Source organism: Mercurialis annua, linkage group LG5, assembly GCF_937616625.2.
Source record: "Mercurialis annua linkage group LG5, ddMerAnnu1.2, whole genome shotgun sequence".
Taxonomy (NCBI): Eukaryota; Viridiplantae; Streptophyta; class Magnoliopsida; order Malpighiales; family Euphorbiaceae; genus Mercurialis; species Mercurialis annua.
The window spans coordinates 14,631,859-14,659,604 of NC_065574.1; the positions used below are offsets into that span (position 1 = coordinate 14,631,859).

At 29.3% G+C, this 27,746-nt stretch overlaps 3 protein-coding genes across 7 annotated transcripts; 1 reads left to right on the forward strand and 2 right to left on the reverse strand.

The window, feature by feature from the left end:
- Nucleotides 1–1,333: 1,333 nt before the first annotated feature.
- Nucleotides 1,334–9,046, forward strand: LOC126683425 (putative axial regulator YABBY 2). Of its 3 annotated transcripts, XM_050379307.2 has the most exons (7): nt 1,356–1,452; nt 1,644–1,721; nt 3,040–3,159; nt 3,243–3,366; nt 5,760–5,808; nt 5,893–5,968; nt 8,638–9,046. In XM_050379307.2, the coding sequence occupies exons 2-7, from the start codon at nt 1,653–1,655 to the stop codon at nt 8,758–8,760; spliced, it is 561 nt and encodes a 186-aa protein (XP_050235264.1). In that variant the 5' UTR covers nt 1,356–1,452; nt 1,644–1,652; the 3' UTR covers nt 8,761–9,046. The 3 variants fall into 3 exon arrangements, with proteins under 3 accessions (XP_050235265.1, XP_050235264.1, XP_050235263.1); XM_050379308.2 differs by lacking the exon at nt 1,644–1,721 and having other exon boundaries at nt 1,334–1,452; XM_050379306.2 differs by lacking the exon at nt 1,356–1,452 and having other exon boundaries at nt 1,476–1,721.
- A 2,184-nt stretch (nt 9,047–11,230) lies between these two features.
- On the reverse strand, nt 11,231–16,937 carry LOC126683294 (uncharacterized). 3 transcript variants are annotated; one of them, XM_050379144.2, is made up of 5 exons: nt 16,791–16,937; nt 16,038–16,331; nt 15,476–15,729; nt 12,920–13,325; nt 11,231–11,556 (listed from the first exon to the last, which is right to left on the reverse strand). In XM_050379144.2, exons 2-4 carry the CDS (start codon nt 16,288–16,290, stop codon nt 12,969–12,971), a joined length of 864 nt encoding a protein of 287 aa, XP_050235101.1. In that variant the 5' UTR covers nt 16,291–16,331; nt 16,791–16,937; the 3' UTR covers nt 11,231–11,556; nt 12,920–12,968. The 3 variants fall into 3 exon arrangements, with proteins under 3 accessions (XP_050235101.1, XP_050235102.1, XP_050235100.1); XM_050379145.2 differs by having other exon boundaries at nt 11,231–11,610; XM_050379143.2 differs by lacking the exon at nt 11,231–11,556 and having other exon boundaries at nt 12,792–13,325.
- A 5,480-nt stretch (nt 16,938–22,417) lies between these two features.
- On the reverse strand, nt 22,418–25,358 carry LOC126683175 (uncharacterized). The gene is made up of 4 exons (XM_050379014.2): nt 25,192–25,358; nt 24,809–24,910; nt 24,562–24,722; nt 22,418–22,732 (listed from the first exon to the last, which is right to left on the reverse strand). Exons 1-4 carry the CDS (start codon nt 25,277–25,279, stop codon nt 22,625–22,627), a joined length of 459 nt encoding a protein of 152 aa, XP_050234971.1. The 5' UTR covers nt 25,280–25,358; the 3' UTR covers nt 22,418–22,624.
- Between the last annotated feature and the right edge of the window lie 2,388 nt (nt 25,359–27,746).

Genomic DNA, 27,746 nt, shown 5'->3' on the forward strand with positions numbered 1-27,746 from the left:
GATTCGGCTGACAGATATCAAGTTTACTTTGAGATTGACAAGAATTTGTTACTATTTACTTTGGGTTTCATTTCAACATAATGCTATATATATTAGTATGAAAGGGTATTATGGTTTTAAAGGTTTTCACTTAATAAATGTAAATAGTATATTATGAACTCATTTCAGTATATCTGACCCCGTTATTTTCCCAACTTTTTTACAAGTTTATGATTCTAAAGCTTTTGGTCGATCACCGACTTCTTTCATTCTTCGGAGGTTCCTTTTATTTTGTTTAATTCAAATTGTTTTACACTCTTAGAGCGTAGTAGAACTAGTTTAACTTTTATGGGTTATTTATATTTTTTTTTGTCGGATTGGTCCAACTGCTTTATATTGATGTTGACATGTTATACTTTGAATTAAGTTTATCTATTATAATGGCATGTTGTTGGAGTCTCGGATTTGAGCCGAGCATTTGGTTATATAATTGCTTATATAAACTGTTAAACTTAGGTTGGAGTCTCGGTTGCCTCCGAGCATTGTAGGTTTTATTTGTTTGTATGTTATCCGTGAGGCTAGCTACGAGTTTCGGTACTACTACCATATACATACCCTAGCGTCGTTCATGATCACTGATTTTGGGTCGTAACAGTATTATTTCAAAAGAGGTTTTTCGATCAAAATATTGACGTGGCAGTCGGATTTTGCGACTTGGCAATCATTTTTTGCTTGTATTTTCTTAAAAATTTGTCATTTTGTATAATTTTAATTCATCAAGGAGTTTTTGCCAAATTTTGCATGCATGTCAAGTATCTAAGCAAAAAAAAGTATATTCCATCTGCCACATATGCATTTTTTACCGGAAAATCTTTCGTTGAAACTGAATTAAAATCTAGTAACCGAATTTAAAAAAAAAATTAAAATTTATAACTAATAAAACACAAAATCTCATGTTGTTATAAAAATGATAGTCAGATTATTAAAATATAACAAATAAAACACCAATAACCGTCTTATAAAAAGCATATAATTTTGTAAGTGTAAATTTTTTTAATCCAAACTAACTTAAACATGGATCAGACACCGTGCAGGCTATCACAGGATCATTGGTTCCATCAATTATACATGATTGACATGACAAAATAAAATTGTAAGTATGTAGGTATGTTTGATATGCATAAATCCCAATAAACCTAATAATAAACTAGTAGAGTATAGTATATTAACAATCTCTCATCCCTAAACATTCCAAAGGCATTAATATCTCGCCCCCCTCGTCCGCTACAGAAAGAGATGGATCATTCCCACCCACTCAATCCCTCAATCATGACTCAAACTCATCTCATTATACAAAAAATAAATAAAACTACAACTTAAATGTAACAAATATCAAAAAAGAAAACCACTATCACCCCACTTCCTCCACCCCCGACCAGTCTAGTCCCATCCTCTCATCTTTCACATTAATTTGTACGTTACTCTCTCTCTCTTATAATAAACCAACTTATCATAATTTCTATTTTTTTTTCATTTTTTTGTCTAATTTGTACCATTTCTTTATATAAATAAAACCTTTCTTGATCCATATTTCCTATAATTTTCATTCTTCTTGATCTCTGAATTGTGATAACCCTACATATATTTTGTTTCTACTTCACAAGCATTTAAAGATGTCATTGGAGTTGGTTTCTGACCGAGTTTGTTATGTTCACTGCAACTTCTGCAACACAATTTTAGCGGTACACTCTTTTTTATCATATCAAATATCCTATGTAAGCATTTGTTGGTGGTTTCTTTTGTTGTCTTAGAGATGAATTCAGTTGAAAAAAACTAAAGTTTTTGTGTTCTAAACCCCAATTTTGAAATGTTTTCGATTCGGTTATACGTACGATTTTCCTTATCCATCGCCCATCAAATGGATTATGTTTCGAGATGGGTATCTAATACCTCATATTTTATGATTCCACTCCAACTGGGTTCTCCCTAAAATCTCTAAAAAAATATTAAAATTATGAATGTTTTCTTACTTAAAATACAAGCTAGAGCTATCTATAAGATACAGGGTTTGAAAATTCATGAGCAAAAGAAACAAAAAGAGTGTATGACAGCCGAGAGACGAGAGTTAATGGGGTTGGAGTTGAAGAATTTAGCAAACAAGGTGTATTTTTCTAGGGCTACATTTAGAGTTTAGGGTTACCGTACAAATAAAGAGGAAATTATAGGCAGCTTCGTATGCCATGCTACTCTATTGTTTAGAGTGGCTTGATGATCTTCAATTTGTGATTAATCTCAGAAGATATGATGAACTAGTTTAAGGTGTTGCATAAATAGAGGTTTGTGTCCGAATCTTAAGTACAAAAGGAGTGTCTAGCTTTGTTTGTACAAGAAAATGAAAATTTTTGTGTTATTTTTGAACTCTGATCATGGAGATCCTAACAGAATCATTTCTTGTCACTCTTTAATGAAAGCTGGTGATAAGTGTTAATGGTTTGCGTTGTAGTGAGGTCCCTTTCATTTGCCTCTATGCATATGTGTGATCTCTCATCTTTTAGCATCGATCTTTGCTAACTGTGTCAGCAGAAAAAAGTGATGAGCACCGAAAGGAAAAATTTGCATTATAATAATGTCAAGTCCTTATAGTTATTACCCATGTGAGGCGTCTGTGAGGTCACTCATAAACTCTGCCCTCCATCTTTACATACATAAACAAACAATTCTCTCTCTCCTTGTAACCTAGCCCACCAAAATTTGCTAATTCTTTGTCTAATATGTACAAATTCTTGCACAGAAAACGAAAATAAAGCTTCTTCTTTCATGAATTTCCTTCCATTGATCACAAACTGTTCACACATTTACATGCAATGCTTGTTAATCTCAGTTTAGCTAGGTAGCACGGACACGGAAAAAGGGACGGCGAAACGTTTCCGAAACGGTATACGTTGATTGAATGAAGTGTCCGTGCTATCTAGAAGTTTATATATGGGATAGCTTACAAGTAGATAACATAGTTGCTGAATGCCTGGTTAGGGTTTTTATGTATAGTATAATGGTTGGCAGGTTAGTGTTCCGAGCAGCAATATGTGTACTATAGTGACGGTGAGATGTGGGCATTGTGCTAATTTGTTGTCTGTCAACATGGGGCATTCCCTTCACTCAGTTTCTCTTCAAGATCCACAGGTTTTTCCATTTCTTTTACAAAACTTTGATTGCTATTAATTGTTAAATCATCAAGATCAAGAATCTGATTTGTTTGAGTTCAGCCACAGAAAGTGCAATCGAACTGGGAAGAATTGAATAAGGAAAGTGGATCATCTTCCAAATGCAACAAACTCACATCCTTCGAGTCGGATGATCATCAACCGCCGAGAATGCCTCCTATCCGCCGTCAGTCTCCTCTCTTTAAATTGTTTTTGATAAATGATGATTATATTAAGCACGTCCACGAGAAAGTGGAATGTCAGAAGAAATTACAAAAAAAGTCACATTTCTGAATAATAAAAAAATTAAAATAATATTTTTACAAAATTAATATAACTACCAACATTAGGTTAAAGTGAAGCAAAATTAATATAACTACCAATATCTACAGGTTAAATATTTTTACAGTGAACTATAGTTAATCTACAACGATTATCGAAAACGATTATCCTAATACTTTTTAACAAAATGATTACCGAACAATAAAAAGTTATAAGATGGTTACCAAATTATAGAATTTTTACAAAACTGTTAGCGATACTACAATTTTTTTACAAAATAATTATTGTCTAGTTGTGTGGTTGTACTTGCCTTGTCTAGTTCAGCCGTTTGGTAAAAAAATTATAGTTCGGTAATTTTCATGTAACTCTTTATAAGTGGGCAATTGATTGCTATAAAAAAAGAAAACACTAGGTTGATAACTTTATTGTAAGTTTTTATAATTCGATAACCGTTTTATAAAAAAAAGTTAAAATAAATGTGATAAACGTAAAAAGAAAAAAAAATTAACCTCAATAGGCAATATCTACCGTCCATTTTGCATATATATAATACGCTTTATAAATTTTATAAGTTTGGTCCATCATTTTTTTGAGTGTTATAGATTTACTGTTTGGTAGGAAGTAATGTGTTGCTACATTATATACTTCATGGGGAAAATTTTGTGTTAGAATGTCTAACACCTCATTAGATAGATTCATGAATTTTTCATGGACAAGGTTTAGATTAGAATTTTTCATACTTCGTACAACATTTACCACTTAACTGAGTCTAATTTGTATGTTTTAGCAAGATGATTTTATCAATCTATAATGATAAAAGTATAAAAGTATCCCTAAAAAATCAATAGCCTACCATACCATGATTATTTACAAGTCAATGATTATTTTATTCAAACAATAAATTAAAAGGATAAGAAATCAATTAAGAAAAATATAATGTTTATAGTCCTTTAACTTATTTTTATAATAATTAATAATTGAAAAAATAAAATCATAAAATGTTAAAATTGAATGCCTCACTAGTTCAAGCTTATATACTTTTCGGAAAATTACTCAGAAAATCATTGTCTGAAATATAGCAAATATATTTGATATTGAATTAATTAAATTTATAAAATTTAGAAATTTTGTTGTTTTTTTATATTCGTTTAATTGAGCAGAATTTGGATTTTACTAAAAAAATACTTTTTTGAAGAGTATGATATAAAAAAATAAATCAGGCAAGAAATATAGGAAGTTGAACCTCATTCAACCTCTCTCACTTTGTGAAAAAATTATATGTTTTTTTTTGACAATTGTGAAAAATTATAAGTTAACGTTAAAATAATTTCATTACTATATAAAAACTTTAATAAAAAACTTTGTCCAAATTCATATTAATTTATCGTGAAAATATATGTAAGAATTCAATTATATTTTTTATTAATTTGACTATTTATATATTTTCTCTTTTGCTTTTAAATATAATATTCAGAATCTATATTATTAACAAATAAACTGTTGAATTAATTTGATCATAACTATGAATAGATAAAATAATTCTTTTTTATACTAAATAAGTTGCTTCTCAAGAGCTGTACTTTATTTTTAATCTTTTACTCTTCATGCATTCATAGATATCCACATCAAAGATGTTGACATTACATAAAAATAGCAGAACAGCCCTTGAATATCCTACAAATACAAAACAAGACATTCATTATTAGAAAATAAAATCTATTTAGTGCCTTTTAATCAACTTTTCCTGTTTTCAATTATATAATTGAACTCTTAAATTATCATTACATAAAAATTGATTTTTAATTATGTCAAAAGTCATTATAAATTTTTTAAAAATGGCTGTTTAAGATTTTTAACAACGATAAACGTAATTATTGTGCGTTTTGACGTAATTTAATCTCTTTTTATTGTCTTTTTAAATAGTCTTCGTTGATGTGTTTTATAAAAATTGGCTATTAAAAGACATTAATAACCATAAAAGTCATTGTTATATATTATAGATTAATTATCATTTTAACATGTTATATATTTTTATAGACATTTTTTATAAATTGTTATAGTTTATTATTAAAATTTAATGAAAGTACAACCAAAATGAACAACCATTTAATATGGTTGTTAAAAACTTCTAACGACCATATTTTCAGTTTTAATAACGACATTTAATGTTACTAAAATTTATTTTTCTTGTAGCTAGTAATATATATAAGTGAAGATATTATATCATAATTATTTTTTGGTACCCAATGTGTAAGTTGATAATTAATTATTTCTCTATTTTATAATGAATAAATTCAGCTCCAGAGAAGAGACAACGTGTTCCATCTGCATATAACAGGTTTATCAAGTAAGTTTAATTAATATGCATATGCTAAAATATTCTCCTTAACATATTAAAAAGTGTATTTTCATGTAATGTTTCATTTTTCAGGGAGGAAATACAAAGGATCAAAGCTAGTAATCCTGATATCAGCCATAGGGAAGCTTTTAGCACAGCAGCCAAAAATGTAAGCACCAAATTAATACTAAAGATTAGGGTTCACATTTAAATTTTAAACTGAGTTACAAATTATTTTTCTAATATCAGAAATTTTAACTCAAAATTAGAAATACTTCGCCGCTAAATGGATCAACCGTTTTTAATGATTTGGTTTTTTTGTCATTGATTTTTGAATAATTTAAAACACTACAATATCAGTAATTATGATTTACTATTTAGTCAGAAAATTTTAAACAGAAAAAGTTTATAAACATTTAAGCAGAAAGTTCATAAAGTTGTTTTTTTTTTTTAAAGTTTATAGAATCTTAAAGAGAAAATCTTTAAATTTTAAAGAGAAGAAATTTTAAAAACGGATAATTCAAAATTATTAAAGAGAGAAAGTTTGTAAATCCTAGAGAATGAAAATTTTGAAAAATGAAAATTTATAAATTTTGAAGAAATAAAATTTTAAAAGGAGATAATTCCAATATTTTAGAAAGAGAAAGTTCATATATATTTTTGAGAGAAAAAATTAAAAGAGTGAAGAATTATGCATTTTAGAGAGATAAATGAAAAGAGGTCATTTAAAAAATTTAAAGAGAGAAAATTTAGAAAAAAAAAGTTATAAATTTTGGAGAATACTTTTGGGGAGTGAAAATTTATAAATTTTAAAAAGAAATAAATCAAAATATATAAAGAGTGAAAATTTATAAATTTTTGAGAGATAAAATTTTGGATAGAGGCTCTATTTAGAACATTGGCTTTTTCTACCATTACTTTGTTTTTAGTCTACTTTGTTAGTTTCACCATTGGATGAGGATGATAATAATTCATCTAACAGTAATAAATAGATCAAGTAAGATTTACTTTGTAAAAAATAAAATAACGGTAGAAACACCCTTAATAAATTTTAGAAAAATAACTTTTTGAAAAGATATTTTACAGATGTTAGAGAGTGAAGATTTTAAAGGGAAAAAATTCATAAATTTTGAGGGAAAAATAAATTTTGAAAAATGAAAATTTATAAATTTTAAAGAGATAATTTTTTTAAAAGAAATAATTTAGAAATTTTAGAGAGCAAAAAGTTCACAAATTTTTATGAAAAAATAATTTGTGAAATTTGAAAAATAAATTTTTTAAAAGGATAATTTATAAATTCTAGAGAGATATGTCATAAAATTTAGAAATAGAATTTTATTTAGACAATTTTAGGAAGGGAAGAATCATAAATTTAGAGAAATAATATTAAACTCTAGAGATAAAATGAAAAAGAGAAAATTTCAGTCACGCAATTTAAAAATAATTTTATAAAAATTTAATATTTAATTGAGTATATTTTAAATTATTCAAAATATAATTAAATTTGAGATTATGTCAAACACACTTCAATTTATTTTATTTCATTTGAAAAGAATCCTATATTTAATATTTGTGATACTAAATGCAATAAGTTATTTAGAATTGAATTGCAATTGAAATTCATTTAAAAATAAAATGAATATCACTTAAATTTGAACCAAACAATACCTTGAAAAAAATTTGGATATATTTTGCAACAAAACAAGTATAAAGAAAAACAACAACTATATATAAATAATTTAGGCCTAATCATCAAAAATAATCCTAACCTTTTAGCCTTTTTTCAGTTTCATCCCGATATTATAATTTTGTATAATTCACCCGAATTCGCACCTTTTCTTTTTAATTCCATCCTAAAAAAATTAAATTGACTCTTTTTTCACTTAAAAAAAATATCAATTTAATTCTTTATTTTAAGCATAATTTTAATTAAATACTTAACGTTATAAAAAAACAAAAAAACCCTATTTTTTATAAATTCAAATAATAATATAATTTATTATTAAATAATTTTTTTAATAAAATATACATTTAAAAACTCGTTCGTCTTCCATAAAGGAACACGACGAACCCAGTTCGTAATCAGATCTGGTTTGTCTTCCTCGTGACGAACCCGCTTCGAAGACGAACGAGTTTTTGATAAAATATTTTTTATTTAAAAGTTTGGATATATTAATTCATTAATTAAAAAATATTGATTATTTTGAATATACCTGAGTCGAAAAAATGGCGGCGAGGTTGAAGGAGTGTGGCTGTTTTGATATTATAACATGAAAATAAAGTATTGATTATTAATTTTTAATTTATATGGAAGAGGGTTTTTTGTTCTTTTTATAAAATTACGTGTTTTTTAAAAAATATACTAAAAATAAAGGATCAAATTGATATTGTTTTCAAGTGAAAAAGGGTCAATTTAATTTTTTAGGGTGGAATTGGAAACTAAAAGTGCGAATTTGGGTGTATTGGACAAAATTACAATATCGGGATGAAACTGAAAAGGGGTTAAAAGGTGAAGGGTTTTTTTGGTGATTAAGCCAATAATTTATAAATAAGTATGTAGTTTTTGCATGTAAATGGTTCTTCTTTGGCATCTCAATCTTAAACCTAAATAAAGAGCTATAAATTTAAAAACTGCAAACCTAACTCTAAGGAACTAGATTGATTTAACTGTGAAATTTAGTAGGATCTTTTTATTTTGATTAGCAATCAGTATTTCTTTATTTTAGTGTGTGTGTGCAATGACTTGTGGTGAAATATCCGCATACAATTTTAACCATACAAACCCTATATTAGATAAGATGTTTTGATCCAAAAAAATATTGTGAAATTGTTTTGCAGTGGGCACATTTCCCTCACATTCACTTTGGATTGAAGCATGCCAAATTAGACCACCAGCCATTCGGAGGAGAGGCTACTCAAAAATCTAATGGATTATGTGAGATCAACCCTACCACTCTCTGATCCACCAACCACAACACAACATCCTCATTTTTACTCTCTCTGTGACTCTGATATATATAAATATTAAATATGTATAAGTATGATAATAAAATATATATATTAATATCAAGAATATAAACAAAAAAAACAAATGAGAGGTTCTCTCCTAACTAAATAGGGAAGCCCCATGCAGCCTTATAATTTGTCATTAGTATATATAAATATGTGTGTCTGTGTTCCTCTTTTCCAACACTTAAAGAAGTGAGTGCTATTCTAGTGATTATTGCATTTATGTTTCTTTATTGCATTTTGGAGTTGTCTTCTTTTGCATAAATGGTAAGTATATTTCATGGTTCGGATTTATAGCCATTGGCCAATAAGTTGATACCCTATATTCTCTGGGTTTATTTACAACTTTTTATTCTGTTTTCGTTTTAAATTTTGCGACCTACTTCACTGCAGTACCATATAGTATCCATATGCACACTTGCACGTACCCTCCTCTATATTTTTGTCATATTCCGGATATTCTATATATTCTAGTATTACACTACGGATCCTTTATGTATTTGTAACAGAACAAAAAACATATAACATCTTGCATGTGATTTTTAATATGATCAAACCAACAATCTAGCCAAATATCATGATTAACACTCAAATAGCTTGTAAACCAACTAAAATCAACAAATCCAAGTTATAAGCTAACATGAAACACATGATTATGAATCAAATGAGGAAATACTAACCTTAGAATGAAATTTAAGGCTTCAGACATGAAGTCAAAGTCTACTTGAAAGATCAACTTGACCAAACTGAAAAATTCCAATGCATGCAAAAACAAGCTTCAAAATGATGATCTTCATAGTCCAAGGAACATTTAAAATTCAACGGATCAAGGTTTTATGGTGGATCAGTGTGGAATATGATTTTGGAGAGAAAATTGCTTTTGACTTCGAAAAAAATCAACTTCAAATGAAATTAAAATGTGTTTTCAGAATTTAAAATACTGACGATTAAATTCTTGGTTGGATTGAGTGTTTCGACAATGCATAAATCCCAAATGAATTTTTTCTTGACCAATGTATTTGGCATAACGCATACTTGAGTGCTTGTACCATCACACTTTTAATGATTCGGTCCTTGTATCGAAAGACGTCTTTATATATTGGATTCCTACACTATCAATTTCATCCAAATTAAGCCCTTTCGTTCATTTTCGTCCATGCTAACACATTGAGTTTATCTCTAATAGAAATGGACATAAAGACTCAACATGTTTGCAATTGATAGTGAATGTGAACGTCTTTTTAATACAAAAATCCAATTATTAAAAATGTGATACTGCAAAAACACAAATGTGGTATACTAATATATTTTCTTTTATCTTGAGTTTTATGAACATTTGTTTATTATAATTCAAATTAGAACAAATAGAATAGAATTGAAAAAGGACCCTAGCTAGGTTTCATCTAAACAACACTAGCTAGACTATAATATAAATTAATTTAACATTTAAGCTATCGATTCACCAAAAAAATCATTTAAGCTATTGATATTGGTTAAGTTTTGATGTCAATCACTCTCCTACTAAGGTTTGTTTTTTCTTTTGGATCTTACTCTCCTACTAAGGTTAAATAACTTCTTAAGCAACGTAATTATTATTGTTGTTCGTCTTATGTAGCTAGCTATAGAAACTTTATTCGTGTAATATGTAATATTGTTTGATATTTTATGTCAATAATGTATTTTCTTTGTCATGCTGACGTGAAAAATTAAAGCCCTAACTTAGCCATATAAGTTCCTTGGGATCCTTTTGAACCGTTGATTGTAGGGCAGTTTGAAAAAAGAGAGGCCGAGTAAAAAAGTGAAGAGTTGAAGAATAATTCAGTAAAAAGTGAGGAATGAGTTTGTCTGTTGGGATGGAGATAAGAGAAGAGAATCTGATATGTCAAATCATGCAGTTGGTGATTTGGAGTAACATGGTAAAGTGGGTCATCTCCGAAAATGATTGTTCATATATTCATTACTTTATGGCATTAAAATTGTCTCCATTGCCCTGTCATGTCACCTTTATTGCTCATCCAACCCTAACTAAACATTTTAAAAATTCATTTCAAAAAAAAAACATTTCAAAAATTTCATAGCCATAACCATATTACATATAGTCAAAACGTGGGTATCTTAAATAGTTAATAGAGTTATACAGTCAAAACGTGGGTATCTTAAATAGTTAAGAATTAAATAGAAATAATGAGTTAGTATCTTCGATCTATCCGTTGTTGCATGTAATAATTAAAATTAATTGATATGAGTTAGATTTGTAAGCTATCGATAATTTATACGAAGGCAATATTATGAGTTGCTTGTCATTATTGTTTATTCCATAATAAGATTATTAGTTTTAGTTTAAAGTACAAAAACATCTCATATTTGATTGCTTAAATAACAATTAGTTAACTATTTTGGTGTTAAATTTATTATTCGTGGGTTTGGCACTCTACTGACTCTTTATTACTTAATCACAACATTGTATATTGCAATTTTGTGCATCATATTTGATAGTATTACATTGGTTATCCCAGTTGATGTTCTGCTGACACCTCCCTCTGCATGAATCAATGCAGGAATCAGTCCATTGCTCACTGGTTGTGCCTTAGATACGAGAACCACTTCTGGTGGTGGCGGGTGTTCCCCATTGTCCATCGATAGCCATCGAAAAACAAAAATTATGATTTTTATTTTTTGAAACGAATACTCGTTTCTACGGCGCCGAATAATAGTTTTGGTGTGACTAGAGTAACTTCTTGAATCAACCTGTCAAAATAAAGATAGGTTAGAATGACTCGGACAGTGTTGTCCGAATACACTCTAATGCCTAAGTCATAATTCACTTGTAATAATCGAGTGTTGTTCAAGAGTATGTGTAAAATTAGAGTTTATACCTGACTTAAGCCTTCTATTTATATTTGCATAGAATCCTCTTCCTTTTTAGGTATTCTTGTTCGGGATAAGGTAAGTTTGATATTTGATTCCTATAATCTTGCGGATTATGTCAATCAGCTCATATTATGGAAGCTTATATCATGGGGGTGATAGTCAACGGATTTGATGCCAATCCTTACGAATCAAGGATTCCCATTTGTCTGTTATATCTTTTGTGTGAGTCTGAGTCTGGAACATTGCGTATTATGTTCCCTGTTAGTTATTTATCTCTAAGGTCTGAGTCTAATCCTTCCATATTGTAGTTTCAACATTAATTCTAAGCTAATTTATTTAATTTCAGTAGATAGATGAAATATAGAATTCTAAAATGCAAATCAACTTTCTAAACAACCAATGAGCTCTAGCTCAAATGGTATAAGCGCTAGACAGCAAACTACTAGGTCGTGGGTTCGATTCCTCCCACAAGCGCTCCCCCTCCCCAATTATCAAAAAAAAAACTTTCTAAACAAATAAGAGTTCCAAGTAGCTAGGGAAAAAAAGTTTTTCTGGAAATAATTTTTAATTTGAATCACTTCACTATTTATCTCCCCCCTCCCCAATTATCAAAAAAAAAACTTTCTAAACAAATAAGAGTTCCAAGTAGCTAGGGAAAAAAAGTTTTTCTGGAAATAATTTTTAATTTGAATCACTTCACTATTTATCGCAATTCTATGTACTTACAGATTTTGCCCAATATATTATTAATAATTATATAAAAAATATTAAATCATTATTTTATAGTTTAAAAATTAAAATCAAGTTATAAGTCACTGCCTTCAAACCAATGTACAGATTTTTTTTTTTTAAGCTCTAATCAACAAGCTGCCTACCACTTTCTTGTGTTAAAATAAGATGGCAGAAATTGATGTCCATTCATTCGAACAGAACTTTTTATTATTTTTTGACCGAACAGGATTTATAGTTAAATTAAAATATTTCAAGCCAAACCGAATCAGTTGATTCAGTTGATTTTTCGGTTCAATTGAATTTGTATAAAACTGAACTGAAGTCGGTCTTCTTTGATTTTTGTACTCGTATCCATATTCCTAACACTTACAACAGTAGCATTTGAAAAGTGAAATCATGTATAGACATGGAACTACCAAAACATACCTAACATTTCTTTTATGAATGAGAAGAAAAACGGCAATAAGCAAATAGTACAAGTTTAAAATGTTTGTATAACAAGCCTAACCTGGTGCAAAGGAAATAGCAAGGAAGCATATCTAAGTTGCGCCTGTTAATTAGTAATAGCGTCTTCCAGTTTCATAAACACGGCCCCCAGGATATGGACCTCTAGCCTCAAATCCTTGATCCCTAGAGCCTCCATGAACTCGAGCAGGCTCCCTGTATGAGTCAAATTGATCTGTAGCATAGGCTCGATGAGCTTCATTTGTGACAGCTGAGGGTGCACCTGCACTGTAACCATGAGGATCGCTAGGGACCATGCCACTACTAGGAAAATCGCCCATCATGGATTGCTGATATTGATGCTGGCGTGCCTGTGACTCCTTATGGAGGAACTCATCTCTACGACTGGCATGCCGGGCTCGAAGTGCTTCTAATTGTTCCTGATACTGAGTATTTATTGCACTTATCTTCTGCCAAATGAAAAGAAAAATAGCAATAGTTAGGGTAATATTATCCATACTTGTCACCATTATGTTTCGTTTTATCAATGGATAGATTGACTAATGTACAAAATGCACCAAGAATATTTTATAAACAATTTCAGGCAATAGAATCAAAATAACTTTTTCTTTTCAAATTTAATTGTTAGCATACTCATCAATAAACTAGTCAGCCCTTAAATTGCATTTTGATGCAAAATATTTCACTTCTTCTCTAATTTATATAATGCATTCGGAATTGTCAACTTTGCCCAAAGTTCCCCACATTTGATAGTATTACACACAAAGAGAAGGTAAAAAGATTATTCTTTCTAACAAATAAAAAGTAAAACTGTCGTTTTTTTAACAGAAAGTTTGGTTATTTAAACAAGCAAATACAAGAAGAAAAAATGAGACGCAAAGAAGACCTCACAAGCAAACAACCCTCTCATTCATACAGTGTATTCCCAATAATGCATCTTCAACAGCATTTAGTTTGCAAGTTCAGAATTGTATTTCCAATTGTATCGTGTAGATGCTACTTTGTATTCATAAATACAGAACAAAATTTCACCACTTGAGGCATCAGTGCACAAGCTATACTCGCAAAGAGCAGTATCCTACTCAGCTTTCTAAAAATATCTACCACCAGGATAGCAGTTCTGAGCAGGCAGGGCCGACCAAAGCTGTCCATGACATTTCCAACAGAACCAAAACAATGGAATATGAAAATAACAAATTTTGCAATGAGCATACAGTATTCAAAATTGGATCAAACATTTGACTTATGAAGTATTCCTATGGCTTCCTTCATGTAAGTTCATAATGTAACAATGTAGATGTATTTGTTATAGAAAACTCTTTTTATTTAACTCTTCGATGTCCACGTCCTTTCATATGGTTTTGTATGACACTAAGTCATAGAAACTACAGCATAATAATTATAACACCTAATTGTGCACGAGTAGTTCAAAAAAATAGTAAATTTGCAATCTAGTCACAAAAAGATACTCAATTAATACGGTTCCAGATATCCCTGATTAAAAAGATATTACTGAGTGTATGTACATATTCATGCTATCTATGTGAAAGTCCGGTAGAAGTGGGCTTCAAAATTGAACATGTTTAGCAGGGGATGAAGATGAGGAAAAATAAAAATTACTTCATCATTGCTTCCCCATATTTCATGCCAGTAAAAGTTTTAGGCATAATGCGTTCCTTTAGCACTAGTTTAGGAACTCTCCAAGTTTCTGAGAAGTTATTGCATCTCAGTACAACAACCCAACATTAACTTTGTAGTATTTGAATTTTACTAGCAGAACTACAAATATCTCAATCTAGTAAGGTTTATCAAGGGTGATAAATTAACCAAGTTTCCAGATGAATTATTTCAACAAGACCAACCCCATAAACCTATGTGATATTTTCACCCATATAACAATGGGAATATAATTATTTTAGTAAGGAGCTCTCTCTCGTCTTATTCTTCTACTAGAAGGGTGACTTGTCTTATTTTAGTTGCTATGGCAACATGAATTACTCGGTGATAACCATTGATCCTCTCTGTCAATCAATCTAATCAGCCCCAATGTTCATTCCATCATTGTTTATGAAATATTCCTTACTCCCAACATGTCATTTCTAAGATGTGGCACAAAAAACAAGCAAGTTTCAATTCCATCCCTTTTTTGTAAAAACAATTAAGCAAATGAAGGGAAAAAAACTATTCAAATTTTTCCTAGCATAAGAGCACTAGTAAGTAGATTGCTCCAGATATTCAAGATGACTCCATCCCAATTGAGGTCTTCACAATTATACCTTGTCTTTCACTGCCCTCGTCCAGGTAAGAATGGCAGGTAAACTCAAACCACCTTTACCATCTTCAGGAGTGATTAAAAATATTCTATTTAAGCAAAAGTGGAAAATTCTTTTATGCTGAATAATACAGCTTAACTTGGTTTACTCCATTATGCAAACTTATTTATGTATTATCATATTTACTGCAAATACTACCATACAGCCCAATAGAGAAGAAAAGCTCAAGTGCACAATCAAATAAAGCTATCCATCATGTTGAGATAATCTTTTTCATAAATAAAACATAAAAGAGGCTATCATATTAATTTATTATCTGAACCAACCTCTCTATGTCTGACATTTTCTGCATCCTCAGCATCATTTTGATCTTTGGCAAGTTTCATAATGTCGTCGAGGAATTTATGTTCAATACCTTCAAAATTCTGCACCAAAGGTTTGTCTTCAAATCCAATTTGCATGTTGTCCTCACGGGGTCCAAATCTAGGATCATTAGTGCCTTGCTTCTCTAAAGCCAGTTTCGCATCTTGCCCAGGACCTTTTCGTTGGAAATAGGATCTTGTCGCATCAACCCCTTGACCTACATCAAGAACATACTCTTGAGTATTTGAAACATGCAGGCTATCGATCTTGAAAACATGTAAGGCGCAAGAAACTCTGGAGGGTCGGGTCAAGCACAATTGACAAAGACTAAAACTATCCAGAAACAAAAACGTGACCGCATTGATTCTTATAAATCACACAAGCAAGGGAATGCCCTAAAGGGAGGACAATGCGAACTCTACCCACTAATCTACACAATTAACAATATCATGAAACTTGAGTCAGGAATGACCAGCATCACAAATCAATCAAATATACTCACAAAATTTCTGCCTGACTTCTCACCTTCAGCGAAAATTTGAGACGGAAGTGGATGAGACATTTTTGATTCATCTCTTTCCCATCTCCATTGTCCCTCAACTTTCGAACTGGGATAAAAATGCTGCTCTCGTTCCGGAGTGAACGCCTCAAGCCGTCCTTGGAAATGGTCAGACTCGGGCCTGTTTTCCATCCTCTGAGAAGATAAATGCTGCATATGAGCACCGCCAGTATATGTATCAGCTCCATGATGATCACCATATTGCCCCTGTCTTCTCATCTTTAACAACTTATTTAATCAACTTTTATTGAAAATTAGACCTATAAAAGAAAAACAAGAGGAAAGCAAATGCAATCAAATTCAAATTACATTTCACTATTTCACTATTTCAGCATTAACATAAAACAAAAATGAAGCTGATATTGCAATTAAGTATAATTTATGTGCACATTCTAAATTAAACTAAAGTTCCCAGAAAAAGATTTTAAAATGCTCCCAAAAACAAATGCATTAACCCTAAAAAGAGTTTAAAATTAAAATATTTGTTCACAATCAACTATACAAATAATTTGTTTAAAAGAATTTAACTTCAATTATAAAATTACAGTTTCCAAAGGATACCCTAAAAAAGCAACTATATAATGAATTTGTAAGAATATTTGTAAGAAAAAACATTGCATAACAAATGTAAATTAAAACCCTAATTTTTTTAAACGAAAACAAACGAAACCCTGAAAGTTGAATACTTGAATAAACTGAGTTTTGCATATTTTTCTTACCATTAATTTTCCATTGTGATTGTGATTTTCTTTCTTCATTTCTTGTGCTTCTGCAGAGCTTGTTAAACAGGCAAAATAAAAAGAGGATATTACATCAGGTATTTTCCTCATCACATTTTTACATAATATTGATTTTACACTTTTTTTTTTTGCAAAACCTATTCTTTCTAAAAAAAAATATTTCGTCTATAAATATTTTTATATCCTTATTTGGTCTCTGTAATTTCAAAAATAATTTTATAAATTTTTTTTATTAATAAAAGTGTTAAATAAGGACTAAGTAAAAAAAATTAAACAATTGATTTCGAAAGTACAGTGACCAAGTAAAAAAAAAACTAAAACGTTTAGGGGTGAAGTATAGAGATAATTCAAAATAGAGAGACCTTTCGGATAGATTAAACCGATATTTTTCTATAATTTTATTTTTAGTCTATTGTTTTTTATCAAAAATAAATATATTTTATATTAATTGTTAGCAGAAAATAATATTCATTTTTATCAGACAAACAACTTTTGAGAGAATCGGAGTTCGAATTCGACCTCATGCAACTACGAAGAACTTGGCTACTAGGTCAAGCCTTCATGTGCTATTTTCAGTCTAATTAGATTAACAAAGTTATAATTCATTCAATGATAATTAAAATATTATTCACAAAGTCCTTTCTACCCATCATTTTAAATAATTTTTTTTCAATTGTATAAAAAATCATTTCAAATCTAATTACTATCATTTTGAATTTATTTTATTTTAAATTTAACATGGATCAAAAAGAGCCTCAATGCCCAATGGGCTGATAGAGTATTAACCCAAAACAATTTATAATTATTATTTTAATTTTTTTATTTATTTTTTAACAAAAGATTGTATTTCATTAAGAATAGATTTTTGTACTAAAAGTAGAATTTTACTATGTATAAATTGTTAGATTTTTTTTATTTAACATTTTTAAATACCGATTTGTTGGACAAGGAAATGCAAAAAACAATGTTCAGGATGTCCAATAATGATTTTTCTAAAAATGGGCTTGATGACAAGCTGATTGATCCTTTTAAGAAAAACTAGTTTTGCTTTACGTGTTTCACACGTGACTCGTAGTGTGACTTGTCAAATTATGTGGCTCGTAACGTAACTCGTCAATTACATATTAGTAAATTTATTATAATTATATCAATTTTTTATTTATAATTAATATTAAATTAGTTAAGAATTTTCGTAAAAGTAAATATAATATATTCGGTTGTTAATTTTTTTCCATACTAAATTTATTCTTCTTTTGGTTTTATAATAACTATAATTAAATATTTGACTTAATTTTATTAATAATATCTTTAAAAATAATAAGATAGAAATTTATATAATAATATATTAGTCAAATATAGTATTTTAATTTTTTAGTTCAATCAAACTAAAAGATAGATATTCCTATTAATTTGGAGACAATTTAGTTATTTTTTACATAATAAAAATTAAATTGGAGATAATTTAGCTACTTAGTCTAATTAGGACTTTAATTACAATTGTGATTAATTAAATAACTAATTAATTAATGACTATAAAACCTTTATTTAGTAGTAAATTAAAAAGGATTATTCAGTAAATTTGTCTGCCCCCCCCCCATCCGTGCTTTTATATATAGTATAGATTAAGGACTAAATTTAGCATTTGTTTCATGAACTTACGTGATGAATCATCAAAAAAAATAGAGGATGATCTGATCAAATTTGAAAATCTGAAAACAGAGTATATGGTCAAAAAGAATACCCGAAGGAGGTTCCGGACATTGACGCTCAAGTAAGTATTTGATGAAGAATCAGAAAGAAAGAAAATCTGGATTGCTAAACACCGCCCCTTTTTACTTAGCACCGCACAGCCACATTACATTTTTGCCCTTTTCACTTTTTGAATAGAAAACCAACTCATAAACAAAAAACATAAATCCTCTCAACTCATTCAACTCTATTCAAATTCATATTTTACGAAAATGTCGGATTCCGAACGAGATGAAAATCGACATAATCTTCTAAATGAACCTGCAAAATATAAATACTTACGTTTAACAAATCGTAATAATATGTAATAGAAAGTCGTAATAATATACAATAAAAAATCACTGTAATTATTAAAAAAAAATCATTTTAACGTTTTTTTAAAAAAAAATTAATTTCCGGCCGCGACGTTTCGGTCGCGGCCGGAAAAGGGGGACGTCGGCGTCCTCTCCAGAAGAGTGGACGCCGGCGTTCGGCGTCCCCTCCTCTGGAGGGGACGTTGGTTTTCACGTCCTCTCCCTCTGGAGAGGACGTGAAACGCAATCGTCCCCCTTTAAAAAATTTAAATAAAAATTTAAAAAAACTATTTTTTATCTCGGAAAAGCCGGAAAAACTTGTTTCCGAACGTTGATATTCGTTTCCCGACGAATTATACTCGTTATCCGTCATTTTACTCGACTTTTTACGTAGTTGTTCGAGTGTGTTCGAATGAGTTGAGAGAACTTTTTTTTTGAAATTTTGCTAGAGGGGCAGAAACGTCTTTTGCCTGTGCGGTGCTAAGTAAAAGCGGGCGGCGAATCCCAAGAAAATAGTACTGATAAGAAAGAGAATATCTTAGAATTTTAGGATAAAGTGGTATATAAGTACTCTTCTTCTTCTTCATTTGTATTTCCATGATGAGGCGGCCCTCTATAATATAGGATGAGTTGACCTTTATATTATTATGGTAGAGTAAGGTGGCGTTTGATAAAATTGAAAATTATGTGCTGAATTTTAAGTGCTGAAAATAATAATTGTTGATCTTTTTAAGTGTTTAATTAAATAAGTCTGCTTGATAACTGCAAGTCTACAATTACTGAATATTATTGAAATTATTATATTTATATATTAAACCTTTAAAAATTAACTATTTTATAAATAATTTACTAAATATAAATTATATTTTATTTAAATTTTTAAAATATAAATAAAAAATATATAAAAAATATTATGAATATTACTATCATAAATAAAAATTATAAATTTTAGTAGCATATGTTGATAATTAGTACTTAAATATTATAATGATTCTCTTATTTAATTTGAAAATTAGTCCTTAAAATAAAATATTAGTTTTTAAAAATCTGAAAAACTGTTTAAATATGATAATTAATGTTGTGTGTTACAAATAGAAGTCCATAGAATATTAAAAAGCGAAAATATTAAATAAATGACATATAGACTATAAAAAGAAAAATAAAATAGAAAATAAATATTTGTAATAAAAAAATATAGTATTTTGTAATTTTAAATGTTGATCTAAGTATAATACACTCATTGTGATATTAAAAAAATTAAAAAAAATAATATATGTGAGATAAAATATTTTTGTTCGTGAGTAATAATTGGAAATAATAAGGATATAAGGTTTATTCAATAATAAAACTAATATTTAATAACTTAATATTTTCAGTAAAAAAAATAAGTCAATATTTTTGACTTATTATTTTAAGTGGTTTTTGACTTAACTGAATAAGTTAAGTTGACCTTTTTTGAATTATCAAACCAACATAAAATAATTAAGTGCTTAATATATTAATTTAAGTAATAAGTTGAGTTATCAAACACCCGTAATGGGCGTGGTGTATACTTCTTCTCTTGCTAAAGAATTTTTTGCAGCCCAATAGGCTAACATGTCTTTCATAACTTTCTCATCCAATAAAGTGAATTATACCTGAATCTCGGTAGTGTATTTGATAATTCTGGTTCGAGATACGGCTTGAGATAATCTCGAAATGAAAGTAACCTCGGCCAGAATTGACATTCTCGCAGCTTCAATGCTCTAACAATATCATTTTGCTAGAGTTCGTCATATATATATATATATATATATATATACACACACACACTTAGAGGTTGCTTCGCTCTTGCTGAATTATAACTTACCTCCTGAGTCTTTTGGATATTTAGGTAGGAGGTTGGTATTGTTCCCTCTGCTTTCAATGTAGAAATTTTCTAAAGTCGGTATTAAAATACAGTTTGTCGAACTGAGCTTGGTGATATGTTGTGTTTTGACAAGGTATGCAAAAGGGTATTTTATTTTGAATTTTTAAGCGCATCTTCCTATTGTTTTGCGTTATTGCTCTCCATGTTCATATGCCACATGGTGTTTCATGGTTGTTTAACTTAATTAAGAAAACATTTCAACTGTTCATCGCAACTTTCGATTTTCTTCTTATAAATCGCCCTCGTTCTCTTTTTTTTATTCTTCCTGTTCTTCTTGTATTTTGAGGATATTTTCACCAACTTTCTGGTTATCTTTGTAAAATTTGTCGACCCTTTTCTTTTGCACCTTAATTTTTATATCTAGGGTTTAGTAATTTTATTTGCATTTGTACTAAAACCTGGATTTTGATGTAAAAAAAACTTTTTTTTTCTTAAATTTATTTTACCATTGCTTGATTTTGGTTAGTTATGTGTGTTTTCCTTCTTTCTTGAGTTTGATTTTAATTTGTGACCTTTTTATTAATGTGCGAGTATCGACCTAATTGTATATGAATTCATGTGTAGGACTAATGAGATATTGAACATCTAAATAATATAATTGTCATGTTTTTTGTTAAAATGACATTATTTTTAATTTTAAGATATAAATGTAAACTTTGAATATTTTAAAGTAAATTACTTTAAAGTCCCCAACATATGTCTTTATATTTTCATCCCTTTTATTTGAAATTCAAACAATATGGACTTTCTATTTTTTTCCACTAACTTTTTAATCTTTCTGTTCTGTTGTGGTATTAGTCAATAAAGTCAAAGAACATAATTAAAAAAAAGTTCAATTTAGTCCTTAAACTTGTATTTTTAATATCTATAAACATTAATTATATTATCAAAAATTAAATGACTCAATGACTTCTATTTAATTTTTTTAATATTTATTAATATTTAAATTATTTGAAAATTAATTTTTTTATTCTTTACTTTTAGAAAGTAAACAAAGTAAGAAAATTTAAAAAATTAAGAAAAAAAATAAAATTTTAAAATTTTAAATGAAAGAAAAGTAAAACAATTTAAATTAAATTATTAAACCGTTGAATCTCATAAAAAAATATTATTTTTATTTATCTTGTGTCAAAAATAAATTTAAGAACTAAATTGAAATTTATTTTTTTTAGTTAAGTCTGCTGATGTAGTTGACTAACACAAAAAATAAACTAAAAAATTAAAAAATTTACAAAAACAAAAGCGAAGAACTGTATTGTTTGATTTTTAAATGAAAAGAACAAATGTGTCAATTATAACATACATGAGGGGTCTAAAAATAATTTGCTTAATATTGTTTTACGAGATATTTGCACAAAATAGATTTGTATAGTTTGAATACAGATGAAATGAAAATTCGGTTATTTGTGTAGATAATCCTATTTACTTTCATAGTAGCATAAAATATAAAATGGATAATTGACCTTGGAATATTCAAATTATTGAATTTAAAAAAAAAACAAGTAAAAAATTATTGGCATGCAACAAAATCCAGCTGCCACCTATAAATTTTAGCCACAAAATGAAATAAAATTAAAGTTTTAACCAAAATAAAAAGAATCGAATTTCAATTACCAAAATATAATAAAGGAATAGTTTGGGCACCCCATAACTAATTACCAAAAAAAAGGCATATTACACAAATGCCACAAGACATTCACATTCACTTTAATAATTCAATTTAAACCATACATACATGATACATAATACATAATACATTCCCTTGTCCAGGGGGAAAGAGAGAAGCAAAAGAAAGTAAGAAATAGAAGATTTGATCTGGCATTAAATAGCTTACAACCTTGAACACAGTATTGCACTAAAACTCAGACGTCGGAGATGAGAGTTCCGAAATGAATTTTAAAATTGAAACTAATGCAGCTCAATTCCTGACCATTGCCATCAATCATTGTCATCTTAAGTGTGTAAGAGCCCTGTAGGACAAAAATCAGACATAAATTTATCTTCGAAATGCAAATTCAACACTCGGAAAGTTTACATTCCTTGAACTCCCATTGAGCTTAACAAACAAAAGGATTATGGAGTAGGAAAAATCAATCATACAGTATGGACAAAGTTGAAGGTAAAATAAAGAAAACCAAAGAGATAGCACGAAAAAAACATGACACAATTTGGGTGGCTCGGAAATTTGCTACATCCATGCTGATAAGGAATAAATTGGGGTTTCTTCCTTGCTGCTTCTATATGTCTATATTTCTGATGGCCACAATGGATGCATGATACAATGATAGATTCCTAAATGACTTCTCAACCGCGTAAAACACAAATGATTACTTCCAAAAAGAATAAATGGGAAAAGTGGCAAGTGTAAGACTAGGGATTTGATTGAAGATTTAAAAAATAGAATTTAATTTCTACTTATCAAACATGACGACTATTGGGTTAGAAATGAGAATGGAAACATATGAGGCATAGAGAAACATACAAGTTACATCATCGAACAGTCATGTTATCCAAACAAACACCAAGTGAAAATCAATTAAAGCAAGTTTACAAAATGATATCAGTATGGAAGCAACAGAGCCAGTTAAAATAGTCTGGACTGATGATGTTATCTGACTCAAAGCAAGAAAAAACATGGTCATAACACTGAAGCTGGTGTAAATAGTTCGAGAAGTATATAAGTATATTTTTTTGACGAAGAGAGTCGAAACAGAAGTTTTTGATGGTTGAAAATGGGGCTTTGTCTAACTAGGAAGAAAAATGGGATGAAACCATATCCTTGGCACACAATTAGATTTATCCGACTGTCAAATACAAGACTTTAAAAGCATGTCATGCTATCTTAGCGTACCCTCATGTGGAAAAGATAACACGGATCCTTTCTAGTTTAGGAGAGTAATAAAAATAGCAAGGTTTCAAGTAGGATTGATAAAATCCCATGTCCCTGAAAAGGCCATAAAGATCTGAGCTAAGGACTTCAGTTTTTCCAATTTTTGAAAAGATTTAGTTAACATTATTCAAGTAGTTATACTGAACTTTCATAACCAAACAGTAATTGCAGACCATGACAATGGGTATCTCCCTCCACCCATATTAATTCTGAGCCCTAAGACCAATGCAGCCGAACTGACTGAATGAAGGCCGGCTCTGGGTTAAACATAGACCCTTCACATTACTTGGAGAATCCCTATTTAAAGGTATGATTAGGGGAAAGGCAAGAGGTGCATGTGTACAGTCTCCACCATTAAACATCTGGTCTCCGAGAAAGTACGGCTCCCAATTTATTAAACCAATGAGGTAGAAGTAGAACACAGTCATAATGCATTTAAATGTAGCATCTAATTATTATAGATTTTCTTCTCTAAAATTTAAAAGCAGCCAGGCTATGACATAGTTGAACCACAAAGATAAGAAGCACATAGCACATGATAAGGGAAGAACAAGAATTTACCATTAGCAAAACAAGGACATTACATGGAAAATGCACTTATTTTCTATTTGGGCATCTTATCTTTATGCATAGCATCACTAAAAGAGCATTGTGAGGTAGGACTGACTACTGAGACACCCAAATGCTATCATAACAACCAAATAATGAGGCAATGAATCCATTCCGATTTCCGTGTTGTAACATTTATGAGTAGAGCTATGAAACTATGAGGCTTAATCACCAAATCAACAACATTCTTTTCCCGTGTTATCATACCCGACAATCTAGATTGAACTTGGAATAGTTAATGGCGAAAGAAAGGAAAAACTGCAGAGGCAATAACATAGTTTCTGCTAACATGAAACTTACCGGCGGAGTAAATACAGGTAAAGTTTGGGAGTGGGACAGAACAAAGCTACCGGCTGCAATTGGACATGGTATGTCCTCGCAAAGATCACGGGTTTCAGAATGCACATGAACTGAAAAGAAAGAAACGGCAATCTCTACCTTCCCACCAGCGACGGATTGACCTGAACAAAAGATTCACGCAAAGCTTTATACAAGAAATGTTCAATTGAAACATAAACATGAGAACAAAATAAAAAAGAAAAATTACTAGTAGAAGCTGAGATATTAAAGGTGGCTGGTTTTCCAGGCAGCACAGGATCAGGAGAAATGTCAACTCCTTGGACCTTTATAGCATAGCTATCTTTCTTATCTGCACAATTGTAAAGATTCAATGTTTACTTATACAGCAATACGGTTATGCCATGTCATTCATGCAACAAACCAATAAGGCGTTAGCCGCTAAGTACAGATAAACATTCAGATTCAACACACCAATAGCAAAGAAATTTAAGATAATTCTATCAACACAATTCAGTACTTGATGTTACATAAACATAAAAGTTGTGATTTTTATAAGCTATAAATTAATTTGATCAAGCATAAAATTGAGAATTCAGCTCTAATAGATTAAAAAAAAAAAGGGTAGCTTACCACAGTACTTGAAATGAGTAGCTTGAGCAAAGGAAAAGAAAAGATGAATAGCAAAGAGAATCAGAAGAGTGTGCTTTAGGTGTTCCATTGTAAGATAGTTTTGGTGGAACAGATCTCTCAACTCTCCCCTTCTTCCCGATAATTGTATTTCGTTTCGATAAAACCGAATAAAATTGGAATCTTTACATTAATACTTGGAAAATAAAAATCATTATTCATAAATGATTTTTTTTTATTAATATTTTTATTTCTTTTTATTTAAATGCCATTTTTACCATTGTCAATAAGCCGTGGAATCCTTTTAAATAGAGGATTAAAAATGGGGTTGTTTACGTGTTTACTTTAAAAAATAAAAACAATTATTTTTTTATCTTAATACGGAAATTTAAAAAAAAATACTCCACATTATTTTTCAGATTAATATTTTTACTCTTGGTTTTAAAATAATTATGATTTTACTCCGTTATCATGTAGGTATCATAATATTATCATGTCGTTATCATAATTTTTTTGTAATTTTTTTTTATGTATGTATCATATTATCATACTGTTATCACAACTGTAGACACATATTTTTCAAGAAGGTAAAAATTGGTAAGAGAATGAAGCGTTTAATGATGATTCTCAGAGAAATTTGTCCGGGTGACGAGCTATCGATTCAGTTGTTTGAATTCAAGCAGACGCGATCAGTGCATATATGCGAATGTAAGGGGTTAAAGTGTAATTAATCGTAAATAGCTTATAAAAATCTAAAGAAATTGTAGTTTAAGTCTAGAAATAGAACTAAATGCAATATCTTAAAAGTTTATGGCCCATGCAATTTGCAAGTTTGAAGGACTAAAATTAAGTATGCCCAAACTCATATGGTCCCAGAAGCCGTTTATGATACTTCTAAACATCAAATGTGACTTTTAGCACACTTTTACTTAGTTAGCAAGTTTAAATACGATTTTTTATTAAAAATAATAAAATAAATAATTTAAAAATAAACCTAATTATAATAGCTTATCACTTAACACTCTTTCAACATTAACTCAAACTCCAACTCTAGATAAATAGTAATTTAAAATTAACTTAAACTCTAGGTAAAAATACCGTAACATCATCACTATAAATAGAAAGCATGTACAACATAGCAAGGGGAACAATAATCAAACACCCGAAACACATAACCCTAGAAAATACCTAGTCTATCTAAATTGCACAGCACTTCGGTACTGATTCGTAGCTCAATACCATGTCCGGATCACTAGGCCAATGACTCAGAACGGTGCCTCTGAGAACCTAATCACGTCTTTATCAAAATTGAATTTTATTTATTTTTTGAAGAGAAAAAGATGTGAATAAGGGTATATGAGATGGTATAGTAACTATACAAATGGGGTTAATCTGATACTATTTTATTCCATTTTGAGAGTTATATGGGGTAGAGTTCGGAATTGTGCCGATTCACCATTTTAATATTACAAATCGTAACGACTGTTATAGATTGGAATTTTGACGATAATAATGACGTTAGAGGCTTTGATTGGTGAGTAAGATCAATATGGCGAGGTTTTGTTAATCGACGATTTCAACAAAAACGTCAACTATCATTATTAAAAACCATAATTCGAGAGTATTTGGAATAATCCAAAAATATCACCTTTTCGAATTTCTTTGATTATATCTCAAACTTTTAAAATCGTTAATTATGCAACAATTCTCAATTTCTAGTATGAGTTGAACCCATTTCTAAAAGTTAAATTTTTTTCACTTGGAAAAAATATTCAAATATGTTTTACATATTTGGAAAATAGACTAAATAAACCCTTAGTTTTTTAAAAAAATACAGAAAAACTGAAATAATTCTAAATTGTACAATTTAAATTCCATATATCAATTCACGAATTTCAAATCTCCTTTTTGAATAAAAAATTTGCAAATGTCATATTTAAGTCATAACTAATTATAATTATAATTTAAAATTCAATTTTATTTTTTCAAAATATGATTTTTTTAAAATTGAAAAAAATTGAACTAATATTTTTTACTTTTTCAAAATCAAAAGACAATATTTGAACTTATTTTTTTATTAAGGACCTACTTAGACTATATGCCAAATATGAAAGGCATATTTGAACCTTTTCAGAGTGGAAAAGGCTCAATTTTGAAAAATTGGGTACAATTAAAAAGAGGAATTTGCACAAAACACTCATTTTTTTAACTTATTTGTTCTAAATACCTCAATTCCAAAAATTTACTTTTTTACTCTATTTTTCTATTACTTTTAGTTATACCTCAATTAGCAAAATAACTTATTTGTATTTTTACTCTCCTTCTTTTAAACACATGTATATCTCATTTTCCTTTTTTTTCTCTTTCCTCTTTTTTCTTTCTTTTTTCGTTTTTTTTTCTCTCTCCTTTTTCTCTTTCTTCCTTCTCATTTTTTTCTCTTACTTCTTTTTCTCTCTCTTCTTCTTCTTCTTCTTCTTCTTCTTCTTCCTCTGCAATTTTTTTTCTTCGTTTTTCTTAAATCTGCTTTTTCTATTTTCTACATTATACAAATGAACTCC